The sequence below is a fragment of the Mesocricetus auratus genome, unplaced genomic scaffold, assembly GCF_017639785.1.
Source record: "Mesocricetus auratus isolate SY011 unplaced genomic scaffold, BCM_Maur_2.0 Super-Scaffold_6730, whole genome shotgun sequence".
In the NCBI taxonomy this organism is placed as follows: domain Eukaryota; kingdom Metazoa; phylum Chordata; class Mammalia; order Rodentia; family Cricetidae; genus Mesocricetus; species Mesocricetus auratus.
In genome coordinates, this window is record NW_024429184.1 from 55,624,997 (window position 1) to 55,647,380 (window position 22,384).

At 37.5% G+C, this 22,384-nt stretch overlaps 1 protein-coding gene across 3 annotated transcripts in view; it reads right to left on the minus strand.

Moving 5' to 3' along the window:
* Nucleotides 1–437: 437 nt before the first annotated feature.
* The window catches only part of Pkia (cAMP-dependent protein kinase inhibitor alpha), a 76,146-nt gene continuing 54,199 nt past the window's right edge, over nucleotides 438–22,384 (minus strand). For 2 of the 3 annotated variants that reach the window (XM_013110980.3, XM_040741401.1), the window contains 2 exons: nucleotides 6,384–6,561; nucleotides 438–3,793 (listed from right to left, as the gene is read on the minus strand). In XM_013110980.3, the coding sequence (XP_012966434.2) occupies nucleotides 3,714–3,793; nucleotides 6,384–6,534 (231 nt within the window). In that variant the 5' untranslated portion in view covers nucleotides 6,535–6,561 and the 3' untranslated portion in view covers nucleotides 438–3,713. Of the gene's footprint in view, nucleotides 3,794–6,383; nucleotides 6,562–12,754; nucleotides 12,777–22,384 lie in introns of those variants that run through there. The other variant, XM_021225268.2, reaches the window with a different exon arrangement.

Below are 22,384 nucleotides of genomic sequence, written 5' to 3' on the forward strand. Positions count from 1 at the left end.
TGCCTCAGACCTTGATTTCTAGTTCTCATATGATCAGAGTGTGGGTTGGAGGGAAGTTACCAAAAAATCATGTAAGCAGTTAGTTGAGAGGAAAGGAGTGTATTGGATTCTCTCTCTCTCTCTCTCTCTCTCTCTCTCTCTCTCTCTCTCTCTCTCTCTCTCTCTCTCTCTCTCTCAGATAACCAAGTAGGAAGCATAGGTATGATGGTATTTCAGATCTGAGAGAGGGATGGTTATGGCAGAGGCAAAATTTAGGGTGCTGGGCTGCTATAGTAGAAGAGATCAGAACTTTCTATGGCAAAGGACAGGGAAGTGAAACCAAGGGGATCAGGACCATGCACCACAAGGTTCCTCTGGCTTTGAGTTTGTATTTTACATCCCTTTCTCTAGCACCATGTATACAGTATACAGTAAATAAATACTCTTGGTAGACTACATTTCAGAAAACAAGTACTGCTTTTAATATCAATTGTGTGAGCATGCAACATTGCTAAATACAAAAGTCATAGAAGCTCACAATGACTTCAAAGGCTGCCATTCTTCAGTCAAAGAACAATACTGGGCTTCTAAGACATCATAAATTATGGATCCTTCCTTGTTTTCATTTAATGACTACACATTTTCTCCTCACTATTGCAGGATTAACTCAGAAGCTTGCTGCCCAACAGTTACATATTTTTCTTTTATTATTCCTCTGAGAAAAAAAATAGAAATGCCATTCATTTTCTAAAATGGTGACTGGCTGCCGTGTCAGAGGAAGAGTCAGTGGTAGGGCATCAACAGTGGCCTACTATGCTAGTTTTTCCTGAAAAATGAATGTCATGATTTCAATTACATAGTAGAGAGCATTTCTGTGAACTTGGGATGAACATGCATGAATATAAAATGCTTTCATTTGGAAAAAGGTAAATTCAACAACTTCTCACTCATTGTCAATGTATCAAAAACAGAAATCTTTGTGTTTCTTGGTAACTAAATAAAATCATAGAATATTGATAACATTCACAAAATAAACCTATGCAAATTTTCAGTTTACATGCTAGAAGTAAACTCTCAAAATAAGGTATGATTGAATATTTTAAAAAAACAAAACCATAAAACAAAAATAAATGTGGGCTTAGCCACATGTGCCACTGACCCATTTGCAATTCAGAAGAAAGGCAATTCCCTTTTGAAACTCACTTTCTTTCTCTGTGAAATGCAAGCTGAAGGAGGGCATTGCTAACGTTTTCCGAACAGAGAAATATGCTGTGAATTTAGCTCTAATTTTATGACATGTGGAACCAAAATTCTGTTGATAAACATGGGATCAAATTAGCTATCTAATCTTGCAAAAATTAGTCGTTATTCATGTTCACTTCCCAGCGTCTGATGGGGAGAAATATTGAATTCTAAATGGTGCATTTGAAGAGTTGAAAGAAAGGGTTCTGAAGTGACTCAGTTGGGATAGTTAACAAACACTTGTTTACATGGTCTACTCTTCCATCTGTCATTACAGATCCATTCCTTATGTATTATTACTTTAGTTGCAAATAAGAGATATTAAAATAAAACTAGGAGATTCTATGCACTTTTTGCCAGGCAAAACTGATAAAATGTGGGAGACCGAGAATGCTTTTTTCCCTTCCTAGCTTGAGAATACCTCTGTATTTGAATACAGTATGCAAAGTAGTAGTAAGAGGTAAAACAAAATCAAAAGCTTCATATGACTTCTCCATTTAGCATTATTTATATAATTGAAGACAAGCATGGCGCCACATGCATTAGTAATAGTGTATCACACACAGGGATATAAACCTTCCACATAGACTCAGCACTGGTTTTAAACTTTACAAAACACACAGTAATCAGTTTGGAATTCCACAACTTTGAGAATGAACTTCATAATCACAAGAAAGCTATAAGGATAATTAAAAAAGGACTTCAAAAACTGTTGAATGTTTTAAATAGATTATCAAAGATTGTTTAAACAGGCCCAGAAGCTTCTTCCAACATGTTTGAGTCTGTCAATGGTTAGATCTTTTCCCTCCTAACTAGCCTCCAATGAGTTAGATCAAAGCAAGGCATCCCATACTTAATCAATTTGATGTTCTATATCCAGAAAGACATATTTAATATTCCTTGTTTTTCTGGAGAACATCCAGTTGGGGACTAAATGAGACTCATGTACTCCCAGTCAGTAAAAAATGCACTGTAAAGGAAGATGTGAGCAGGCATCCCTTGCACCTTGTGAGTAACTACAGTGACAGGCTGAGTTCCTGTCAGACCCATGGATTGTGTTGAAACTACTCTTAACCTGGAACTGTAGCTATGCTCTCCAGGACACTTAGGGGATCTTTTGTTGCAAAGGCCTTCTGTCATCTGATATTTGTCCCATAATTCGTGAGCCCTGGGCATCTTACTGTGTCCTTATTTACTACCACAGAGAGTTGATTTCATAATACTGACCAGAAGGGTTACACAGGCCACAAAAAATTTCCATACAAGAATCACGATGTCAAAACACACCATCAACAGCATCAGTACAAGTGTGGTTAGGGGATAAATATTGTATCAGAATGTAATTTACACTAATTATTAGTAAAAGTTTACAAACGTTAAAAAGTGCATAATAACATCTGGATATGAAAGGGCTGAAAAAGGTCATGGTGGAACACAACACAAAGTCATCACGCCTTGGACTGCTACCCAGAGGGTTGGGAGGAGAGTACTTTCTTCACAAGCCATCCTCCAGGTTTAAACAGTGGTACACATCTGCATGAGAAAACTGATCCACAGAGCACAGTATTTCCAGTTATTTAGTATTGTCTGGCTTTCTTTTTCTACCTTCTCAATTTTTAAAAGTTCTTATTATGAAAAATTAGAATATTAGCTGAAAGAACTTCTTATTTAGAAATAAGATCAATATTGATAGAATTCTTGTCTATGCAGATACTGAGAGGACTGAACTCAGGCAATATTCACATTAATGGATATTTCCAAATGCCTGTGTAACAAAGCAAAGGGGTCTCAGTGAATCTTGTGGACTTAACCGTCAGCACACAGTTATCAAGAGGAAAGTAGTGTTTTACAAAAGTATGTTCTTCCCGTGCATGCCACAACACTATGGAAAATTAAAAAGGCAGCCCTTTAAAAATGAGTGGTATAAAAATTCACAGTAATGTACATCCTCTCTTTTACATAAGCAATCAAAGGGCAGTGCTGAGCAGGTATACTGCACGCTACAAAACAGTGTAAATAACACAGCACTAACACACAGGGACAGAACGCTAACAGTGCTCTCTGGATGGTTCTTTCACTGGGTGAATACTCCAGCCAGAGACAATTAAACTCTGGGGTTCAACCAACCCTTTTCAATTAGACACAATTAAATCCTCTGACTTCATGAGGGGCCAGATGCTACAGGAATCATCAGCGAGGTCGGTGCTACTCTCTACAAGCATTTCATTATACGGTCAAGTGAAAGGACCCATACAAAAATGATATCCAAGCACAGGCCAGGTGATTTCAACCATTGCTAATGACAGAGGTAGGGAAACGGCTGTCTGCAGACACAGGCTCTGCCCCCACTTTAAACATGGCAACGCACAGCTTCTTGCCATGCAGCACAGCCATTTTCTTCCCCTCCTTTTCACTCATGGCAGCAAATACATCCGAGCGAAGCCAGGAGATTCGCCACATTGTCAGGTGTTGTTGAAGGTCAGAATGGAGTGTTAGCTTTCAGATTTGGCGGCTTCTCCCTGGGCTTCCCCACTTTGCTCTGTGGAGCTTCTCTGCCCATCGTCTTCACCTTCTGTAAAAGACAAGGAAAACAGAGAAGTTTGTGTTTACTGACTCTTTGCGTATCATGTCAGAGACTTCAGACATATCCGCAGATTCTGAACATGTTATAGACACAAGTGTGCTTTTTTGGCAGTGCATGATGAATAAAAAAGTGTGAGCATTCAGAGCCTGCCACTTTCTGTGACATCAGAACAAAAGTCAGAAACAAATAACTTGTGAAAAGTTCAGTTGTCAGTGACTGGCTATGCTTTTGATAAAGGAAATCTCACGGCCAAGCTAATGACTCTTTTTTTTTTTTAATAATGGTTTCTCTTTCTTTTTTTTTAAGATTTATTTGTTTATGATGTATACAGTGTTTTGGCATTTAGATGGTTGTGAGCCACCATGTGGTTGCTGGGGATTGAACCTCAGGACCTTTGGATGAGCAGTCAGTGCTCTTAACCTCTGAGCCATCTTTCCAGCCCACTCTTAAAATGTGCTTTTTATAGTCTACAGAAACAGAGGAGGGATTGTGTCCTGACCCTCTAATTTGAACAAATACTTAAAATGTACCATTCCCATTACTTAATAGAATTTTAGGATCATCTACCTAGTGTCTCAAAAGTTTTATTAACTCAAAATTCATAGTAACAAAGGAAGATAGAAGTGGGTTTTTTTGTTTGTTTTTGTTTTATTAGTTCGTCAGTCTCTTGTCCAACAGTTTGTTGCTGTCTGATCTGTCCTAAACAAAGGAAGTGAGTCAGATTCAGGCAGATGACAGAGAGGAGAATAATGAAAGATGAAGGTGACTGCATAAATACACAGTGAGGCCCCCAACTCCCAGGGGAATGGATGGGACAGCCTAGTGTTTGAAGATACCACTCAGAATTAAGCATTACACTGCCAACAGACGTTGATAAATGATACTTATTAACTAATAAAGGGTTAGTGATATTGCTAAGTATATGTTATAAGAAAGTAGAGACAGAAGTGATGAAGGTAGTCCCTCCAAATCCTCAGAGGTATTAAATTTGTTGTTCTGTATGCCATGTTTTATGGTTTAGACTTTCATGTTGATAATCAATATTTCTCCCTTGCATCAAGAACTGTGAAGTCAGGGCTGTTAACAGCTTGCCTAGTTGGAGACATAATGATTTGAAGAGAAGCTAAAAAATTTGCAAGAACTTAGATAATTATAATTAGAATGCAGAGTTGCTTAAAAAAGAAGATACGTTTTGACCAGCAATATATTGAAATTTTGTCAAATTATAAACGTACAAACTAGTGCAGATTTATATTTTACTTTTTGTATTTGTAACATAGGTACTATACTACTATTAAAATTACTTATAGTAATTTAGCATGTTCTGTTGCATAAAAATGTCTTGAAGCTAGCAATTCTCAGTGGAAGGCAAAACAGAAGAAACTGCTCCATGAGTCAAAAGTCCCAACATTAAGGTTTCTTGAAATTCATTTAAAATTGAATATTAATGTAAAAATTAAAATATAAATCTATGAGAAGAAAAATTTCTAAGTCATGGAAAATGCGTATTTACTCATTTCATGTTAGTAGAATAAAATAATGCCCTATAGTCTGTCTCCAAATTGCTTTGAGAATTAAGTATATAAAGTATATGCAATAGTGACAAGGAAACAATGAGTCCTATAATATGCATGTCTATGCAGTCCAAAGCTATGATGTCAACATTTGCCACTAATCTAAAATTGAAAGGGTGTCGATGATACACTGACCTTTAATAAATGAATAAAATTCTGTCTTTTTAAAACCACACACATAAACTTAAACATTTTCAACAATCTGAAAGTGTTCACACATATATTCTTAGACTGAAGTCATATTGAACATTACAGAGTCAGAAATTGTGAATTCTTGTTAAGTATACAACACTGTAGTTCCTTGGCTGTGAATTATTTTCATACTTAATAATTTTTTGTGCAAGTCTTCTTAAAATATTTGATGAAGTTATGCATTTGGAAACTATTAAAGAATTGTTTTTAATACTGAGAATTAAGGCTATCAAATATTTCAATGTATTAAAATATTTCTTTTTTACTAGTATAAGTACTAAGGTACATTTTCCCTACAAAACCATTTCATCTAAGAAGTACTTACATAAACTTTTTTATTTCCATTCTCAATAAAAATGGTTCTAAGGTAACTGTTTTGAAATGATTCTTTGAATTAAGGTCTGCCTGACTCATTGTGACTCTTTTAGGTATACATGAAATGTGGGAGATAGCTAGAGTTATCCTTGGCAGGAGTCCTAACTTTATTAAGTCTTCTCCATAAGTAATTCCAAAGCTTCTGTAGATATTGAAGTTTTTGATCATGTGTTTTCAGCTTTCAATGTGTGTAGGCAACCCTTTCAAGAGAAGTTGCTGAAAGAAAAGGAGGGATTAAGGATCTAAACAGAGACTTTCATCTTATCTGAACTATTTTTAATTGTGTCATTTGATTTCAAAAGAAGGTGTGTGTGTGTGTGTGTGTGTGTGTGTGTGTGTGTGTGTGTGTGTGTGTGTGTGTGTGTGTGCTCTGTTCTCATGTAGGGAAATGCCAGATCGTCCCATGTTCCTAGGAAGGTGTACATTAAGTGACTCACCTGTCTTGTTAATATCAAGACCTGCTAATTTCAAGGCTAATTCATTGCTGTTGCCACTTGCAGAGGAAACCAGGATATCATGTATTGCATTTCTTCTACCTGTTCTTCCTGAAGCAATAAAATCTGCATATGTAGTTTCCACATCAGTCATTGCTAACAAATATCCACATAGCAGGGACTGCAAGAGAAGGAAAGAAAAGTTAGTAGGTGAATGTAATGATAATCAATGGTGAACATTTAACGGAGGAACAGGATTAAGTGAATGACATAAAATGAATGAGAAACAATTGTTTAGAAGTAGTATTTTGATTCTTGCCTGAAACATTTGTATCAAACCACAAGAATAACCAGCATGGAGAAGCACCCTAAGGGTGCAATAGTGGTACACATGCCTTGGCAGTAATCCAACAGTTCTCTAACCAGTTATTAAACCAGTACAATCCTTAACTGCATTCTAAATGTTTACACTATGCTCACAGATAAATTTAATTCTTGGGTCTCATAGAAGAAACATCCTTTTACAACTAATGGCTACCATTACAGAGAAATCAAAACCAATCAAAAAGAACAACGAGGCTGTGGTGCCTGGTCCCAACTGATATACACACAACCCAATTCCTGCACTTATGATTCAACGATCATTACTGAAGAGATTGGGGGCTTGGATTGTAAGAGACAAAGGAAGAGCAGGTTTGGTGTGAGATTTGTCTACTAGAAATGTCAAAAATGCTACACTTTGATGAAGTCTCATCAACACAGCTTCCTGTCTTAGTCACTGTTATATTGCCATGAAGAGATTATTGTGCCCAAACAACTCTTCTTTTTTAAATAAAATTTATTTATTTATTTTTTACATTCCAATCCTATTTCCCCCCTCCTCACTTCTGCCCCATGGAGAGGTTAAGGCCTCCCCTAGGAAGTCTACTAAATCTGTCCCATCATCTAGTTGAGGCAGGACCAAGGCACCTCTCCATCCCCACATCCCTGTGTCTCAGTTGGGCAATATCTTGCCATATAGAATGGGCTCCACTAAGTCAGTTTGTGTATTAGTGTTAGTCAAAGAAACTCTTATAAAAGAAAGCGTTTAACTGAAGGCTTGCTTACAGTTTCAGAGGCGTAGTCCATTATCATTATGGTGTAGTATATGGTGGCATGTAAATAGGCATGGTACTAGAGAAGTAGCCCAGAGCTCTACTTCCCGATCCACAATCAAGAGAGAAAGAACACTGGGCCTGGTGTGGGCTTTTGAAAACTCAAAACCTGCTCCTAAGGACGCACTTCCTCCAACAAGGCCAAACCTAATCTTACTAATACTTTTAAATGGCTCTGCTCCTTGGTGATTAAGCTTTCCAATATATGAGCCTGTAGGCACCATTCTTATTCAAACCACTGCACTGCCTAACCAAGACCTGAGTAATAATGAGACAAATGGGCATGGTAACACAGAAGCGGGAGGCTCATGGGGCCTCAACCATCGACAAAGAACTATAGTCATTCAGGAGTGCTGAGAGTAGGAGGAATAGTTTTTCCCAGGGAAGAGTCTCCCAGCTGGTTATCTAATACCAAGTAGTCAGTCGTAAGATAATATACATACAGGTACTATTATATAGGCTGGATAGGTTGTTTTTATGTATTTTTTTTTGTTTTTTTCTTTTTCTCTTCTTTTTTTTAAATTTAAGTTAGAAACAAGTTTGTTTCACATGTCAATCCCAGTGCCCTCTCCCTCTCCTCCTCCCCATGCATCCCTACCAGGTGCCCCCAGTCCCACACCCAATCTCCACTCTGATCCCCAGGGAGGGTGAGGCCCTCCATGGTGGATCTTCAGAGTCTGTCATGTCATCCAGGGTAGGGTCTTGGCTCTCCTTCAAGAGTCCAGGCTGAGAGAGCATCCCTCATTTTGGGATGGGCACTCAAAGGCTATTTGTAAGCCAGGGATAAATACTACTCAAGGCCCCATAGATTACCTAGGCCTCCTGTATTTTGTATATATGCAAGAATTAAGAGGCCATGATTTTGTGAGAGTTACAGGATATATGGTAGAAGTTGGAGGGAGGAAGTTGAAGAGGGAAAATGATGTGATTATAATTACAAAACAATTTAAAATTATTTAAAAAAATCAAAATCTGAAGGGCTAATGGTATATTTCTGTGGTAGAACATATACTTGGTGTTCACACTGTCTGCTTTCAATTATGGGACCATCAAAAGTAAAAATAAGAACACAGTCATAGGACGTTGGGGCCCTTCTTGTGCTTAGGATTCAATAGTAAATACTTTTATCTCTATTCCAACCACTCAGCATTGACTTATAGTAAAAAGGAGACATAGGTAATAAATTTAACAAATGCAGTAATTACTTTATGGAGAAGGTATAGGATCAACATTAGCCCACAGGCCATAGCTTGTTTCTACATGGTTTACATTCTAAAAAAAAAAAAAATGAAACCACGGGCCACATTTACTTGTTGTCTATGCTGCATATTTTCTCCCATCAAAGCAAGTAGAATTTGGGCTGCAGTTGTTGCTCTGTCGTTCAGCCATGGAGTGGTTTACAGAGAAGCCTTTAGCCACCTTGTTCTTAATCACTAATTTGTAAAGAAGTGTAGTAGATAATATGATAATTAGTGTGCTCATAGTGAAAGGATAGTAAGAATGTTACTCAAAACTACCTCCTTTCTTAAATCCTGTACTTGGAAGTTTTCTACTCTGGCCTTGCCACCTCTCTCATCCCTTTCCTCTCATATTTTGAGAATCAGTTCTTCACATGGAGCCAGTCTTTAATTCCTTCAACACTTCAGTCTCACTAGGCGTGGTGACATGTGAATCAGCGACCCACTAGTTCATGTTTCTTCATCTAAGCAGAGGAAGTCCCTTAGGTCTATTATGATCATTGCCTTCCTACCTATACTTCATGCTGAGAAAACAGCCCAGGATACTTTCTTTGATCTCACTACCAGGTGGCTGTTACCAGGAAAAGTTACAAAATTGTGCCAATTGGCTCAACTAGACATTTCTGACTATTATTAGTCTGTACACAGAGTTGCATGGATTCTCTGATTCACCTCTAGGTGACTTTTCCTTGTGTTGTGATTCATGGGAACTATTCCTGGCCCTTTCCAGTCTAAATAATGGATACTGTTTTCAGTGATGGCTCCATCATTCTTTCCTAAAAGGATACAGGACTTTAGCTATATGTTTTCTCAAAGTCCATTTCTTAAATGATATCTCTCTGTATTGTCTTTACTGGTGGATTCCTTCCTTCCTTCCTTCCTTCCTTCCTTCCTTCCTTCCTTCCTTCCTTCCTTCCTCCCTTCTTGCCTTCTTTTTTTGAGATAAGCCATTGCTTTTATTTTATTCCATCTTCAGTACCAACACGCACTCGCTGTAACACCACACACCGTGTTTAGCACATTCTTACTTCTCTTTTACCCTTGAATAAATATCCTATCATTTCTCAATAACCATTGATTTTTTTAATATCACTTACAGTTTCACTCAATTTAGCATGCTGCTTCCAGAGTGATCTCAGGCCATTCTCAAAACCTTCAAAGCCTCACCCATAGTCTACAAATTCTGAATATTAGAATTCCATTTAAAGACTTTACATGATCTGAATGGCTCTTACTTTTGCAGACTTTCCTTCACTAGTCACTTTCATGCATGCTGTATTATAGAATATAGCACCATGTTTTTCAGAGATCTGTGATGGTGCATTTGCGCAAATCTGTTGCTCCACCTGGAATGCAGTTCCCTGATAAATTAGCTTAGTTAAACAGACTGAGCCATCAAAATTCAGCCCAAACTCATCTGTTTTGCCACTCTCCTGTCTTCAGACAGCACTTCATGAACCTGGATTTTGTCTGTACAGGCAGTGACAATGCATTATGGTGACCTCTCTCAATAGACAGATGGCAAGCTATGACAAGTCAAGAACTTACTAATGGGATGGAAGAAATATTGTATAACTCTCTCAATTGTGGAATGAATATGAGAGAATTCAGAAGTGGAATCCTTTGGAGAGAAAAGAGGCAGAAAGAGAGGGGGTGAGAAGAATGGGGAAGGTAGTGGAATGATGGGTGTGAGAAAAACAAAATTGTATGCAGAAAAAATCAATATAATTCCCATTACCTTATTTGCCAGCTAGTTTTAACATGACCTCATTTTGTTATTACTTTTGTAATACGCAATTTCTGATGTAGTCATTTGCACGTAGTTAGTGCTAAATAAAAGTATGAATAGAAATGATAAATTACTTTTCATCATCAGCCACAGAGAATACCAATGTTTCCTGATAGTGGCAAACTAACAAATCATAAAAACTTACCCACTCCAGCCTGTTTGATTCTATACAGAGTCTGAGGACCATATTAATCAGCCTTCTGCCCATCTTTACCCTGTTACTTAAATTTTAGGAACTTAGGCTCATAAAGTCCCAGCATACTTCTTTTACTTTATGAGGCTGTTTCTGAATCAATAATAGTGTTTTTACCTTGTAGTAATTCAATCCTATTAGTTACAGATATGTTGTCATTAACTAGAGCAACATTAGCAACATGATGTATAATTTCTGCATTAACCTGAAGGTTTAGAGCTGAACGAACCCATCAGCCTGGTGAACATACCTGGAAGTATTAAAGAAGAAATGGAACTAGAGAAATAAGTACTTTTCACAGTTATTTCTATCCTTAGTGGTTGTCTTTTAAAATCGCTTTAAAAAATATGGACTTAAAAGAAAGATTACAACTGCTATTATTTATCATCTGGCAAAAGAAAACAATAAGAGGTAAAGATCAATAATAGGTTGTCAGTTAAGAAACATCTCCTGTTTTAAGTGACCCCTAAATCATATACAGCACCATGACTTTAAAAACTATTTTATTAAAGAAGTCTTTGGTTTTTCCCCTAATTTACTTCCCTGCAATCTGATACATGTAGGGTTTGTCTAACTCACTCTGCTGCTGCTGATGATTTTACTGAGATCTGAAGTATCAAACATGAGGCAGAGAACAGTGACTACATTTTCCACGAGAAGGTATGACTTAAAAGAAGCTGGTAAGTCTACCCTTGTGAACTTTCACTTAGTGTACTCTTAGCAAATGGGCATCTGCTGGGACAAACAGGGGTGTGGAAGTTGTAAGTGTGTCTTGTAATTGTCTTCAGATGCTCACATATAGATTGCATTTGGGTTGAATCAACGACAGTGAGTGCAGTCGAGGGAAGCACTATTCTAGTAAAAGCCCCCCTCTTAAATATTTTTGGTACATATTTATGTGCATATACTCTACACATCTAAAGTAAGTTGTAAACTAAAAAGTATTTTATTACTGTTACCTTTTTAATTATTATATTAGCTATTAATAGGAAACTAATATTTTCAAATATTTTATTTGGATGAACAATATATTTCTTTTATGACAAAAGAACAGTAACTAAGTAGCACACACCAAACATATGAAAGGCAGAAGGAATGTGATAACATTTTTGAACAAAATACATAGTTGCAATGAATTCTATGCACATATTTCCAGTATTATAATTTTTATTTTTACTATTAGGCTCTCAAAAATGCTTGCTTTCACATACGCAATGGCTTTCCCCCTGAATCAAGTATTTAGGCACAGATCTATTTATTGATTCAGCTACCAAATATCCAGAGATACAACAAATAAATTACCCCATGGGAAACAAACTTTTACTATGAAATTCTGGAGAACTGTCACCAAAAACTTATAACTAACAGATACTCAGAAATAGGAAGGAAGGAAGAAATAAAGGAAGGAAAGAAGGAAGGAATGGAGGAAAGGAGGGAAAGAAGGAGGAAGGAAGAAAAACATTATAAACTCCAGCAGCTGACAGGGGATTAGAAAACCCTTGAAAAATATAGTAATAATAGACTTCAGTTCCTATTTGTGCTTCTGAACATTAACTAAAGATAATTTACTGGATATACTCAAAGAATATGGTGGATTTCTGTACCCACTTATAGAAATATAAAATTACATTAAGTCTAGAGTCAGGAGGAAGTTATTTTACTTTTTAAATCTTGAGTAATCCAATGTTAGATTGAATTTTATAGTTTATTTTTTAAAAAAATGACATTTAATCCAATTCAATCAAAATTAACAAATCATGAATAAGCATGCTCCCCACACCTAGATCAAGTCCTAATCTCTTCACTGTAACTAAAATGATCAGGAAATTTAAATAGTAAGGTGAATTTCTGAACTGACATGATTTGTTTGGGTCCTTTCCTAGGATATGCCCTGCAATTCTTCTACTATCATAATGCAATTACTTATGGACATAGCCAGGCTTTATTCTAGCAGAACTTATAGACTTAGTGCTCAAGAGCCCATAACGGCATGTACTTACTCCTTCTGTCTTAAAGCGAAGCAGCAGAGCCTATGAAACTGCAAAGATGATTTTTATAGTGACATTGAGTCTTGAGCCAAATGGTGACTGGAGAACATGCTAATTTTACTTCTGTAAATGGGACACATGAAGTGAGACTCACAGACTTGGAAGTAAGAATGGAGAGGCTGCCTCCAGCAAATACCAAAGATGGCTCTCATGTAAATAATATGATTTGTTGGTTTTTATTTTTAAAGAAGTTTAAATGAAAGAAACAGAAAGTCTTCTCATTCCACTCTTTCAAATTCAAGGGCAAAATACTCCTGTTAAAATAATGAAACCATGCTCACTTGTAAAAGCCCCTAATCAGTTTCCAGTATGCTGAGTGCTTGATATGCATTGGTGTTGGTTGTCTAAGATTTCCATGCATTCTGAAAGGTGACCAAGAACTCCAACAGGCTTTCTTTTATGTGGAACAAATCTACCAACATTTACCATGTGCAAAATGAAAAAAGCGCTCAAATTTAAGTATTATTAATTCACTGAAAAGATACCAACAACCCTATTGCGTATTTACATAAACATTTGTATTGGAAAGGAAATATGCTTTTGAAACCAAAAGAAATTGATGACAGGAATTCCGTGATAGTTTAAACTTTGTAACTCTGACTTTTATAAATGTCTGGCTTAATAAGAGACAGCTGGGCTCCTCAGTGTAGTTCTGCACTGGATCTGTTGCAATCTGTTGCTTCCATTGAGCTACATGAAGAAAACTGGCCCTCATAGAGATTTTTCTTTTAGGTTGGAAAGTGAAGAGAATTTTAATAGCCTTCTCAGATCATTGTAGAATTTTTTATACTGTGGACTATAAACCATAACACAATGCTTTCCATCCTGTCTGACTGATGTGTCTATCTTCTGCTTTGCATCATGAATGGCTCTTTTGTCCTTGCAAGCACATGTGCTCGTGCACACACAGAATGCCAAGAATTACTCATTTGGCATATATTGGTTCACTGGGCATTGAGTAAGGCAAATGTTCCAAATGACAGTGTTTTCAATTATGCAATATAAAATCGTTATTAATGCCACCTGTGTCATCATAAAGTCTTTAGAAATCAAAACTTAGAGTTTCATGGGACCAGAGAACACATTTTCCAAAAAAATATCATTTTCACTTGAAAGCTTAGATATTACCATCACAGAGTCTCCCATTATTTATTAAAGAAAGCATTGCAAAATACCCAATCTCAAATAACCAGAATTTGCTTCATATAGATGCTAATAAGAATGGTGATCAACCAGAAAATGGGACCGTTTAGATTTTTACCTAGCAGTCACCAATCTACTAGAGGCAACGAAATATTTTGACACAGGACAAAAGTGTCTCAGGAGACTCCTCATTTTAGCACATGGAATTCTGAAAAGAAGTGTATTCTAAGAATGGGAATCAATAAAATCAATACTTTGTTACTGATTTGTCAAATACATTGTAAGTCTGTCATTTAAAAAATATTAACTGGAAGTGCATTATAGTGAAACATGTGGGTTCCTAGGAAAGTCCATGTCACTAGATTTATTAGTTCAAAGCTTCCAGCAGTATAAACATCAGCCTGGTTTTTGCTTTAGTGACTATACTTACACTTCTTAAGCTGGTTGAATTTATCTGTTTAATCACTTCTCCATAATTATTATTTTTTTAACAAGACTTAAATTCTTTACTACCCACATAATGATTTGTGTATCAAAAGTTTAAAATAAGAGAGGCTTGTCTACAGCCCAATTGGGAAGGCATTTTTGCGATTGGGACTTCCCCTCTCCAGTAACTCTAGCTTGCATCAAGTTGATATAAAACTAGCCAGCACCGTTACTTATAAACGATATTGGCTTTTAATTATGTAAATATTTATAATATGTTATATGGAATTTGCAAGAGTAAAATTGTGACTAAAAAAGGCTACAAAAAGAAAAAGAAAATGATTGGAGTTAGGAGGCAATAAAGATTAGCTTGTAAGTAATAAAACTGAAAGGGAACTAAAGACAGAAGGAACCCAGTTATGTTAGATAATTTATGCAAATATGACGCTGGTGACATTATCTGTTTTAAATTATCATTGTTAAATATGTATGGTGTTCAAAATAATGAACACCCTTCCCTTTGTTGGGAAGAATGCTTCAACAGATCCATGCTCCCCACTAGACCAGTCTCCATCAGTCTGCCTGAGGATGAAGGATCAGGGGCACCCAGAAGAGGCATCTGCACAGAAGGGATGATTAGGGCCTGCCAGAGTGGGATGGTTGACATTCGAGGGATCTGGGATGAGAATCTTGGAGTGTGTCTAGAGTTTTTACTGGGATAAATAAGCAGATGGCATTATTTGGTAAATGGAAAGGGAACAGCAGTTTGAAAAGCCTAAGAATGGCACTTCATGATGTCACAACGCTACATCTTTTCTGAATGAGTGAAAATGCATTAACTAAAAGCACACACTTTTCACACACACCAATATGAGCTCTTCTGAAAGCAAGTTCTTCTTGTGTGATATCTGAAAATTCCAATTGAAATTGTGCTTATAATCCCAATGCGCCTCTTTTCAGCCAAAAATAACACTTGCAATGACTGTAGTTAGCATATTTTAAATATGTTGGATAATCTCTGCCAATTATCTGCTTCCCAGATGCCACTTTCCATACAGTGTTATAATCTCCATTCATTACTCAAGAGTATGATGAACTGGTTCACTTCACTGTACATTTGAATATTACTATGTTTCTAAAGTCCTTTTATTAAGGACATACGCAGACAATGTTCATACTCCTTGCCATTACTATGTGTTAAATTTTAAGTTTTTTCTATATATTAGACTTTCTGAATGCTGATATGTTGTCTAAGTTAGTGTGAAAGGAACAGAGAAGAGTGTTTGCTAAGAACAGCAGAATTAACTAAACTACTTTAAAATTACGAAAATATTAAAAATAGATAAAATTCTAAAATGTATTAATGTGAACATTGAGAAATGTGTCCATTAGATCAGATACTGATATATAAATCAACAGATGATCAGTTGCTCTATCTTGGTGTCTTTCTTCCTCCCTCCCTTCTCATTAAAGGGTCATCTATAGTCCAGCCCAACTGTTCTGTGACTCTTAACACAGCAAAAAGTGCCATTAGTGTTCCTACCTCTATCTTCGAAGTACTGGGATTACAAATATGTGCCCAGTTCAAAAGACACTTCGAAATGAGGTATTTCATGAGGCAAAATACTTAAAATGTAAGAATAAAATCATTATATTAGTAATATAAAAAGGTTTATGTTGAGATGACAAATAACAATATTTACTTTGTTAAACTGACAGTTGCCTGGACAACAGCGTTTCACAGATTATCACAATCACTTGACTCTGTGTCTACATATTTCTGCAGTACTGGTGATTGAATATATGGCTTTGTACATGTTGGGTAAGAACTCTACTACTGAGCTGTATCTTCAGAACTTCCTTTTAATGTTTATTCTGAGTCAGGGACTCAATTGTCAGGGTTTGACTTGAACACTTTTTAGGCCTGTAGCTCCGGAATTTGCAATTCTCCTGCCTCAGTCTCTTTCAGTTGTTTGTTGGTTTATATTTATTGATTTACTTGAGAGGTGTGGAAAGAATATGCCTGTATGACCATATTCATGCGGGGGTCAGTGACAACCTGCAGGAGTTTCAGGTTCCAGGGATTGAACTCACACTGTGAGCCTTGGAAGCAAGTCTTTCAGTCACTAGCTGGCTGGCAGCACCTCAGCCTCTCTTATAGTTGCTATTGCAGGCCTGCAAAACAAGTCTGGCTTGATTGTGCACACTGAGCCTCTTATAAACTTTGAGTACTGGAACGTGACTTGGTGACTCTCTTTCATTATCATGAGAATTTAAGAGAATTTAAATGCTAAGCCTTGTCTTTACCAGCTAAACTCTAACTCCTCTGACAGCTACAATGAACTTCCAAGTTAAAAAAAAGAATCTCAAAACAGGCATACAAAGCTAGATACAAAATAAACGCTAAAAGCTAAATGTTATCGAATCCATTATATGGTAGTATAAACTTCTTTGACATATATTCTAAGTGAAGATATTTACTTCAGCATCATAACTTAGGAATGCCTTATCTGATTTCCATAATGTTTTGCCAAAATGCATTTAGCTGGTAACTAGAAGACCTGGTGCTTGTCACACATTCTAGGCTTACATTGTTGCAGAGGGAGTCTCATGGCTACTTTAACTCATACCAAATTTATTATTTCCACAGCACAGACTCTATAAGCATATACAATAAACACCTGCAGAGTGACTCCCAAGAAAACATGTGTCAAGTTAAAAGTAGAATCATGCATGTTCTGTTATGCTTCCATATAGGTGTATAAAGGAAAGTGCTCATATTGACGGCACATAGGATATCACCCATGATGCTTATCAGTTTACCAGTGGCTGACCTCACTATCATATCTGGCCTTGCCTACAGAATTAGGATAATTTTTAAATGAGAGCTGTATTCCACTGACTGCAAAAGCATCATACTAGTCAAAATTTTATGACAAGGGTAGGTATACAAATACATACACACAAACACACATACATGTATGTACGTGTGCACTAACACACACATGCACGCACATGCACAATCTTCAGTGCTATCAAATGTTGTGGCTAGTTTTTCTTCTTATTTATCCATGTATTAATGTGTAGACAAATGGGAACAGTTAAAAATGGGCCTTTCTTATTTGCGAAAAGTAGGCCTTGGAGAAACTTTAAGGATCATCACACGAAAGAAGAATACTCACAGGACTTGGTACTTTGCTTCCTCTCTAATCTGTGTCAACACCAACAACAGAAATTTCTTTGCAATTTAAGTTTCTATGTGTTGTATTGTACTGATGAATGTCTAGCTGGGTATTTATTTATTTATTTTTATTTTATTATTTTAATTTTAAATAGCTTGCATCACATGTCAATCCCAGTTCCCTCTCCCTCCCCTCCTCCCGCACTCCCCCCACCATCCCCCCCCAGCCTCCCACCCTATCGCCACTTCCTTCCACATAGGGGATATCTAGAGTCTGTCATTTTACTCAGGGCAGGGTCCAGACATTCCCCTAAGAGTCCAGGCTGAGAGAGCATCCCTCTTTGTGTTATGAACACATGAAGTCCATTTGTATGCCAGGGATAAACACTGATCTACTGCCCAGGGCCCCACAGGTTGCCCAGGCCTCCTCACTGACTCTCACACTCAGGGGGTCTGGATCAGTCCCATGCTGGCCTCCCAGCTGTCAGTCTGGGGTCCAAGAGCTCTCCCCTCTTCAGATCACCTGTCTCTGCTGGTTTTTCCAGCCCATTCTTTGCCAATTTGCTCATCGTTCCTCTCTCTGTCACTGGTTTCCATGGGTTCAGTTCAGTGTTTAACTGTGGGTTTTTTCCTCTGCTTCCATCAGTCACTGGATGAAGGTTCTAGGATGGTTATAGACATCAAGTTCATTATCAGGAATGGACATTTAAGGTGGTCTCTCCACTATTGCTTAGCTTGCCAGTTGATGTCATCCCTTTAGATCACTAGAGGTCTCACTGGTGCCAGATCTGTCTTCTAAATTATGATTCCCTCTTCCCCCTATTCTACACCCCACTCAACCTTCCTGTTCCCCCATGACCTACTCTCTCTTCCTCTTCTCCCCCTCTCTTCTTTCCAGCTCCCACTCCCCTCCACCCCTCGCCGTGTTCCCAATCTGTTCAGAAGATCTTGCCTCATTCCTGTTCTCTGGGGTACCATGCATATCTCTCTTAGGTTCTTTCCTGTTTCCCAGACTCTCTGTCAATGGAAGTGCAGACTGGCACTATCCTGATCCATGTCTAAAATCCATATATGATTGAGTACATACCATGTTTCTCTCTTTGTGACTGGGTTACCTCACTCACGATATTATTTTTTAAACACACTAAATTTCTGTTTTCATCCCTCTTTCTGCTCCCCTAAGGCACAGCACCTCTGCTGCCCAGTTTAGTGCCCTCCACTCTTGGCTCCTTTATTGTAATATGCTTCTGTACCTCATGTCACACAGCAGCTCGACAGTCAAACACCAGACAGAACTATTTAAAGAAAAGTTCTCATGTATTTTAAAATCGGAAATAGAATTTCAGAAGTGAATTGTAGAAGAAAGAACAATTTCGCAAACTGGTCACAGCTAAGGTTGTCAGATTAAAGCATTCCTCTAAAAGTGCAAGAAGAACAGGGCACAGAGGGCGGGCACCGACCTTGCTGCTAAATACACTGGAAATGAGGAGTTCCTGCTATCTATTTTATGCCATGTGCCATTGATTGCAAGAGATGGGCTTAAGTGTTGTTATTTGCTTGCATATTATTTGGTACTGAGTAACAAAATTATTTTAGTTTGGCTTTAGATTTTATGACTCCAAAATATGGGTTCCCAGACTAAGTAAATATTTCAAATATTTTCTAGGTCCAACAGTCTCTGACCTTAGCCTCCACGTGCCCTTTATAAAGGCCATGTTTGCACAAAAGATATCATTCTTTTCAAAGCCGTTGGAGGAAGGGCAAGTTAAATTTAGAAGGCCCATTTGGCAATCTGGGTGTTCTCATGTCTTACTGCTATTTATAATCAGGTGTAGGCCAGTAGGACAGCAGATTTTTCTTTAACTAATAACTGTCCAGGCTTCAAAGAATTGAAAAGTTGTTTGTCACCTACTTTAAGTTTTGATTTAAGAATGTATTGAAAGCTACACACACATAGATATATATATGCATGTACATACACATTAAATACTTGATAATTTCTTAATATTATGCATATATACATATATGTAGTATATATGTGTTTGTGTGTATACACATGTATGTGAACACATACAAACACCCACACACTATAAATACTTGCTGATTCCTCAATAGTTTCATGTCTGACGCCAAGCACAATCCCCAAACTCATATTTTTGTTGGGACATAGGACTCTATCGCTTGCCAGACATGTGCAACAATTCTGAGTGTGTGAGTAGATTCCTTATGATTTATTTTCCTTCTGAATTTTATCTCAGCAAACTAATTTGAATGTCCATAAATATTTATAAATTCTATAAATACTTTCATTCTTTTGAATCTTTTTGGTTTTGTTGTAGCAGAGATAACTATATCATTTAATAGATAATTGACAAAACAAAAGCAAAGCAAAATAAAAATACCATTAGAAAAAAATCTACAGGCATAAGTGAATAATGGCAGGATTATAAAATGTTCCCAAGACATGAGCAAGCCCACATAAGAACCTGAAGCCACTGTCAACAACATTTAACATTCCTAGAGTCCAGAGGAGGTTGAGGTTGGGGATTTGTTGTTGTTGACAATTTTTTCACAAAAATCAAATGAATAAAAAAAAATGAATGAAAAGTAAAAAGTAACTTGTTTCCCAAACAGTAAGAGTGAGTTACCAACTTCAGGCCCTGTCTATTCTAAATACTTCAGCATTTCCTATAAATATGTAACAAATAAAATCATGGAATTCAGAATGCTCACATTACTCATATAGTGTCATGATGTGACCCTCATACCCATTAAAGGGTTGTCATTTAATCCAATAACACACTCACATCAAAAGAGTCATCTCGGGAGACAGGTGCAGCATTTAACACATCTTTTTTGCAAACTCTCTTTCATATGGAAACCATTGTGGCTTCTCTAGGAAACCTGACCATGAACCCTTTCAAGATCACAGGTTGGTTTTGTTTGTACAACGCAGCTTGAATTTACAAATGTGTGGGTTCAGAATATGTCATTCTGTGAAACTGCACTTATACCATGATATCTTAGCATATGCCATTGGCAAATCTGAGTTTTACCTTATTGGCGTATTAACAATAATTCAATTCACTAATAATCCCAACTGCCTTTCTCACTATAAAGCTGTTTATTCATCATTAATAACTTTTGCTTTTATATAAATATCAAGATGATAAGTAACTCTACTACTTGCCTCATGTAGGCTTAAATTTTCAGTGTAAGGTGATGAGAATCTGCCAATACTTATTTTGAGGACTGTTTTGATCATAACTTATCCTATGGAAATGCTTTAGTGTGGTCAATATGCTTTGATATTCTCAGTCACTCTAATATCTTCTATAGATCTTGGAACAACAGAATATACTAGGACCATTTTTTAAGTTTCCCTTAACTGCCTCTGAATCACCCATTCCATTAAAGCTCCAGGTCCTTCTAAATGAAGAGTCTGTTTAGAAAGTAAGTTTGGGACATTATGTGTGGTCATTGCTGCATGGAAGAAGCTGCTAGAGTCTTTCAAAGACAGATCGTTGAGATTATGGACATATATACTATGAAAACACATAGGCTTATTCTCATATATTTTATATGTTTATTTCTTATCAATTTAATTGAAAAAATAGAATTTACTTCAATATAATTCATTTCATTAAACACCATATGGTTTGTTGTAGGTTACTTTTCTTTTCATATTTTACTCTTCAGGCAGTGAGAATATCCTAGATATTCTTTGTTTTTTTTTTCCTCCCCTCCTCCCACACTCCCCTTCCCCCCCACCCTCCCACCCTATTGCCAAATTCTTCCACATAGGGGATATCTAGAATCTGTCATTTCACTCTGGGTAGGGTCCAGGCACTCCCCTAAGAGTCCAAGCTGAGAGAGCATCCCTCTTTGTGCTATAGGCACACGATGACTGTTTGTATTCCAGGGATAGACACTGATCCACAGCTCAGGGCCCCATAGGTTGCCCAGGCCTTCTCACTGACACTCACATTTGGGGGTCCCGATCAGTCCCATGCTGGCCTTCCCACTGTCGCTCTGGGGTCCAAGAGCTCTCCCCTGTTCAGATCAGCTGTCTCTGCTGGTTTTGCCAGCCCATTCTTTGCCAATTTGCTCATCACTCATCTCTCTCTGTCACTGGGTTCCTTGGGTTCAGTTCAGTGATTAATTGTGTGTTTGCCTCTGCTTCCATCAGTCACAGGATGAAGGCTCCCGGATGGTTATAGACATCAAGTTCATTATCAGGAATGGGCATTCGAGGTGGTCTCTCCACTATTGCTTGGCTTGCCAATTGGTGTTATCCCTTTAGATCACTCGAGGTCACTCTGGTGCCTGATCTGTCTTCTATCCTATGATTCCCTCTTCCCCCTATTCTACCCCCACCCACTCAACTTCCTGTTCCCCCATGACCAACTCTCTCCCTCTTCACCCCCTCTCTTCTTTCTTGCTGAATATTTTATCAAATTCTTACTGCTGCCACCCTCCCTTCTATACAAATTTTTCCCTCATCCAGCCAAAGGCTATTAGTATCTGTCAAGTGATGCTTGTTGTGGTCATTTCCCTATCAGATGCTTTTATCTCTCTAAAATGTTCTTAACATTTCCCCTCAATATTCACCTAAATATTTAATACCCAACAGATTAAAAAGTACATAATCCCACCGGACTGCTGTCTACTCTATGAATTGATCTGCATAATTATTACCCAAGAGTGCTCGGGGGGGGAGGGCCTAGGCTCTGCCCTGGATGAAATGACAGTTACTGGAGATCCATCATGGAGGGCTTCATCCTCCTTGGGGTTCGGAGTGGAGACTGGGTGGGGGACTGGGGAACATGGTG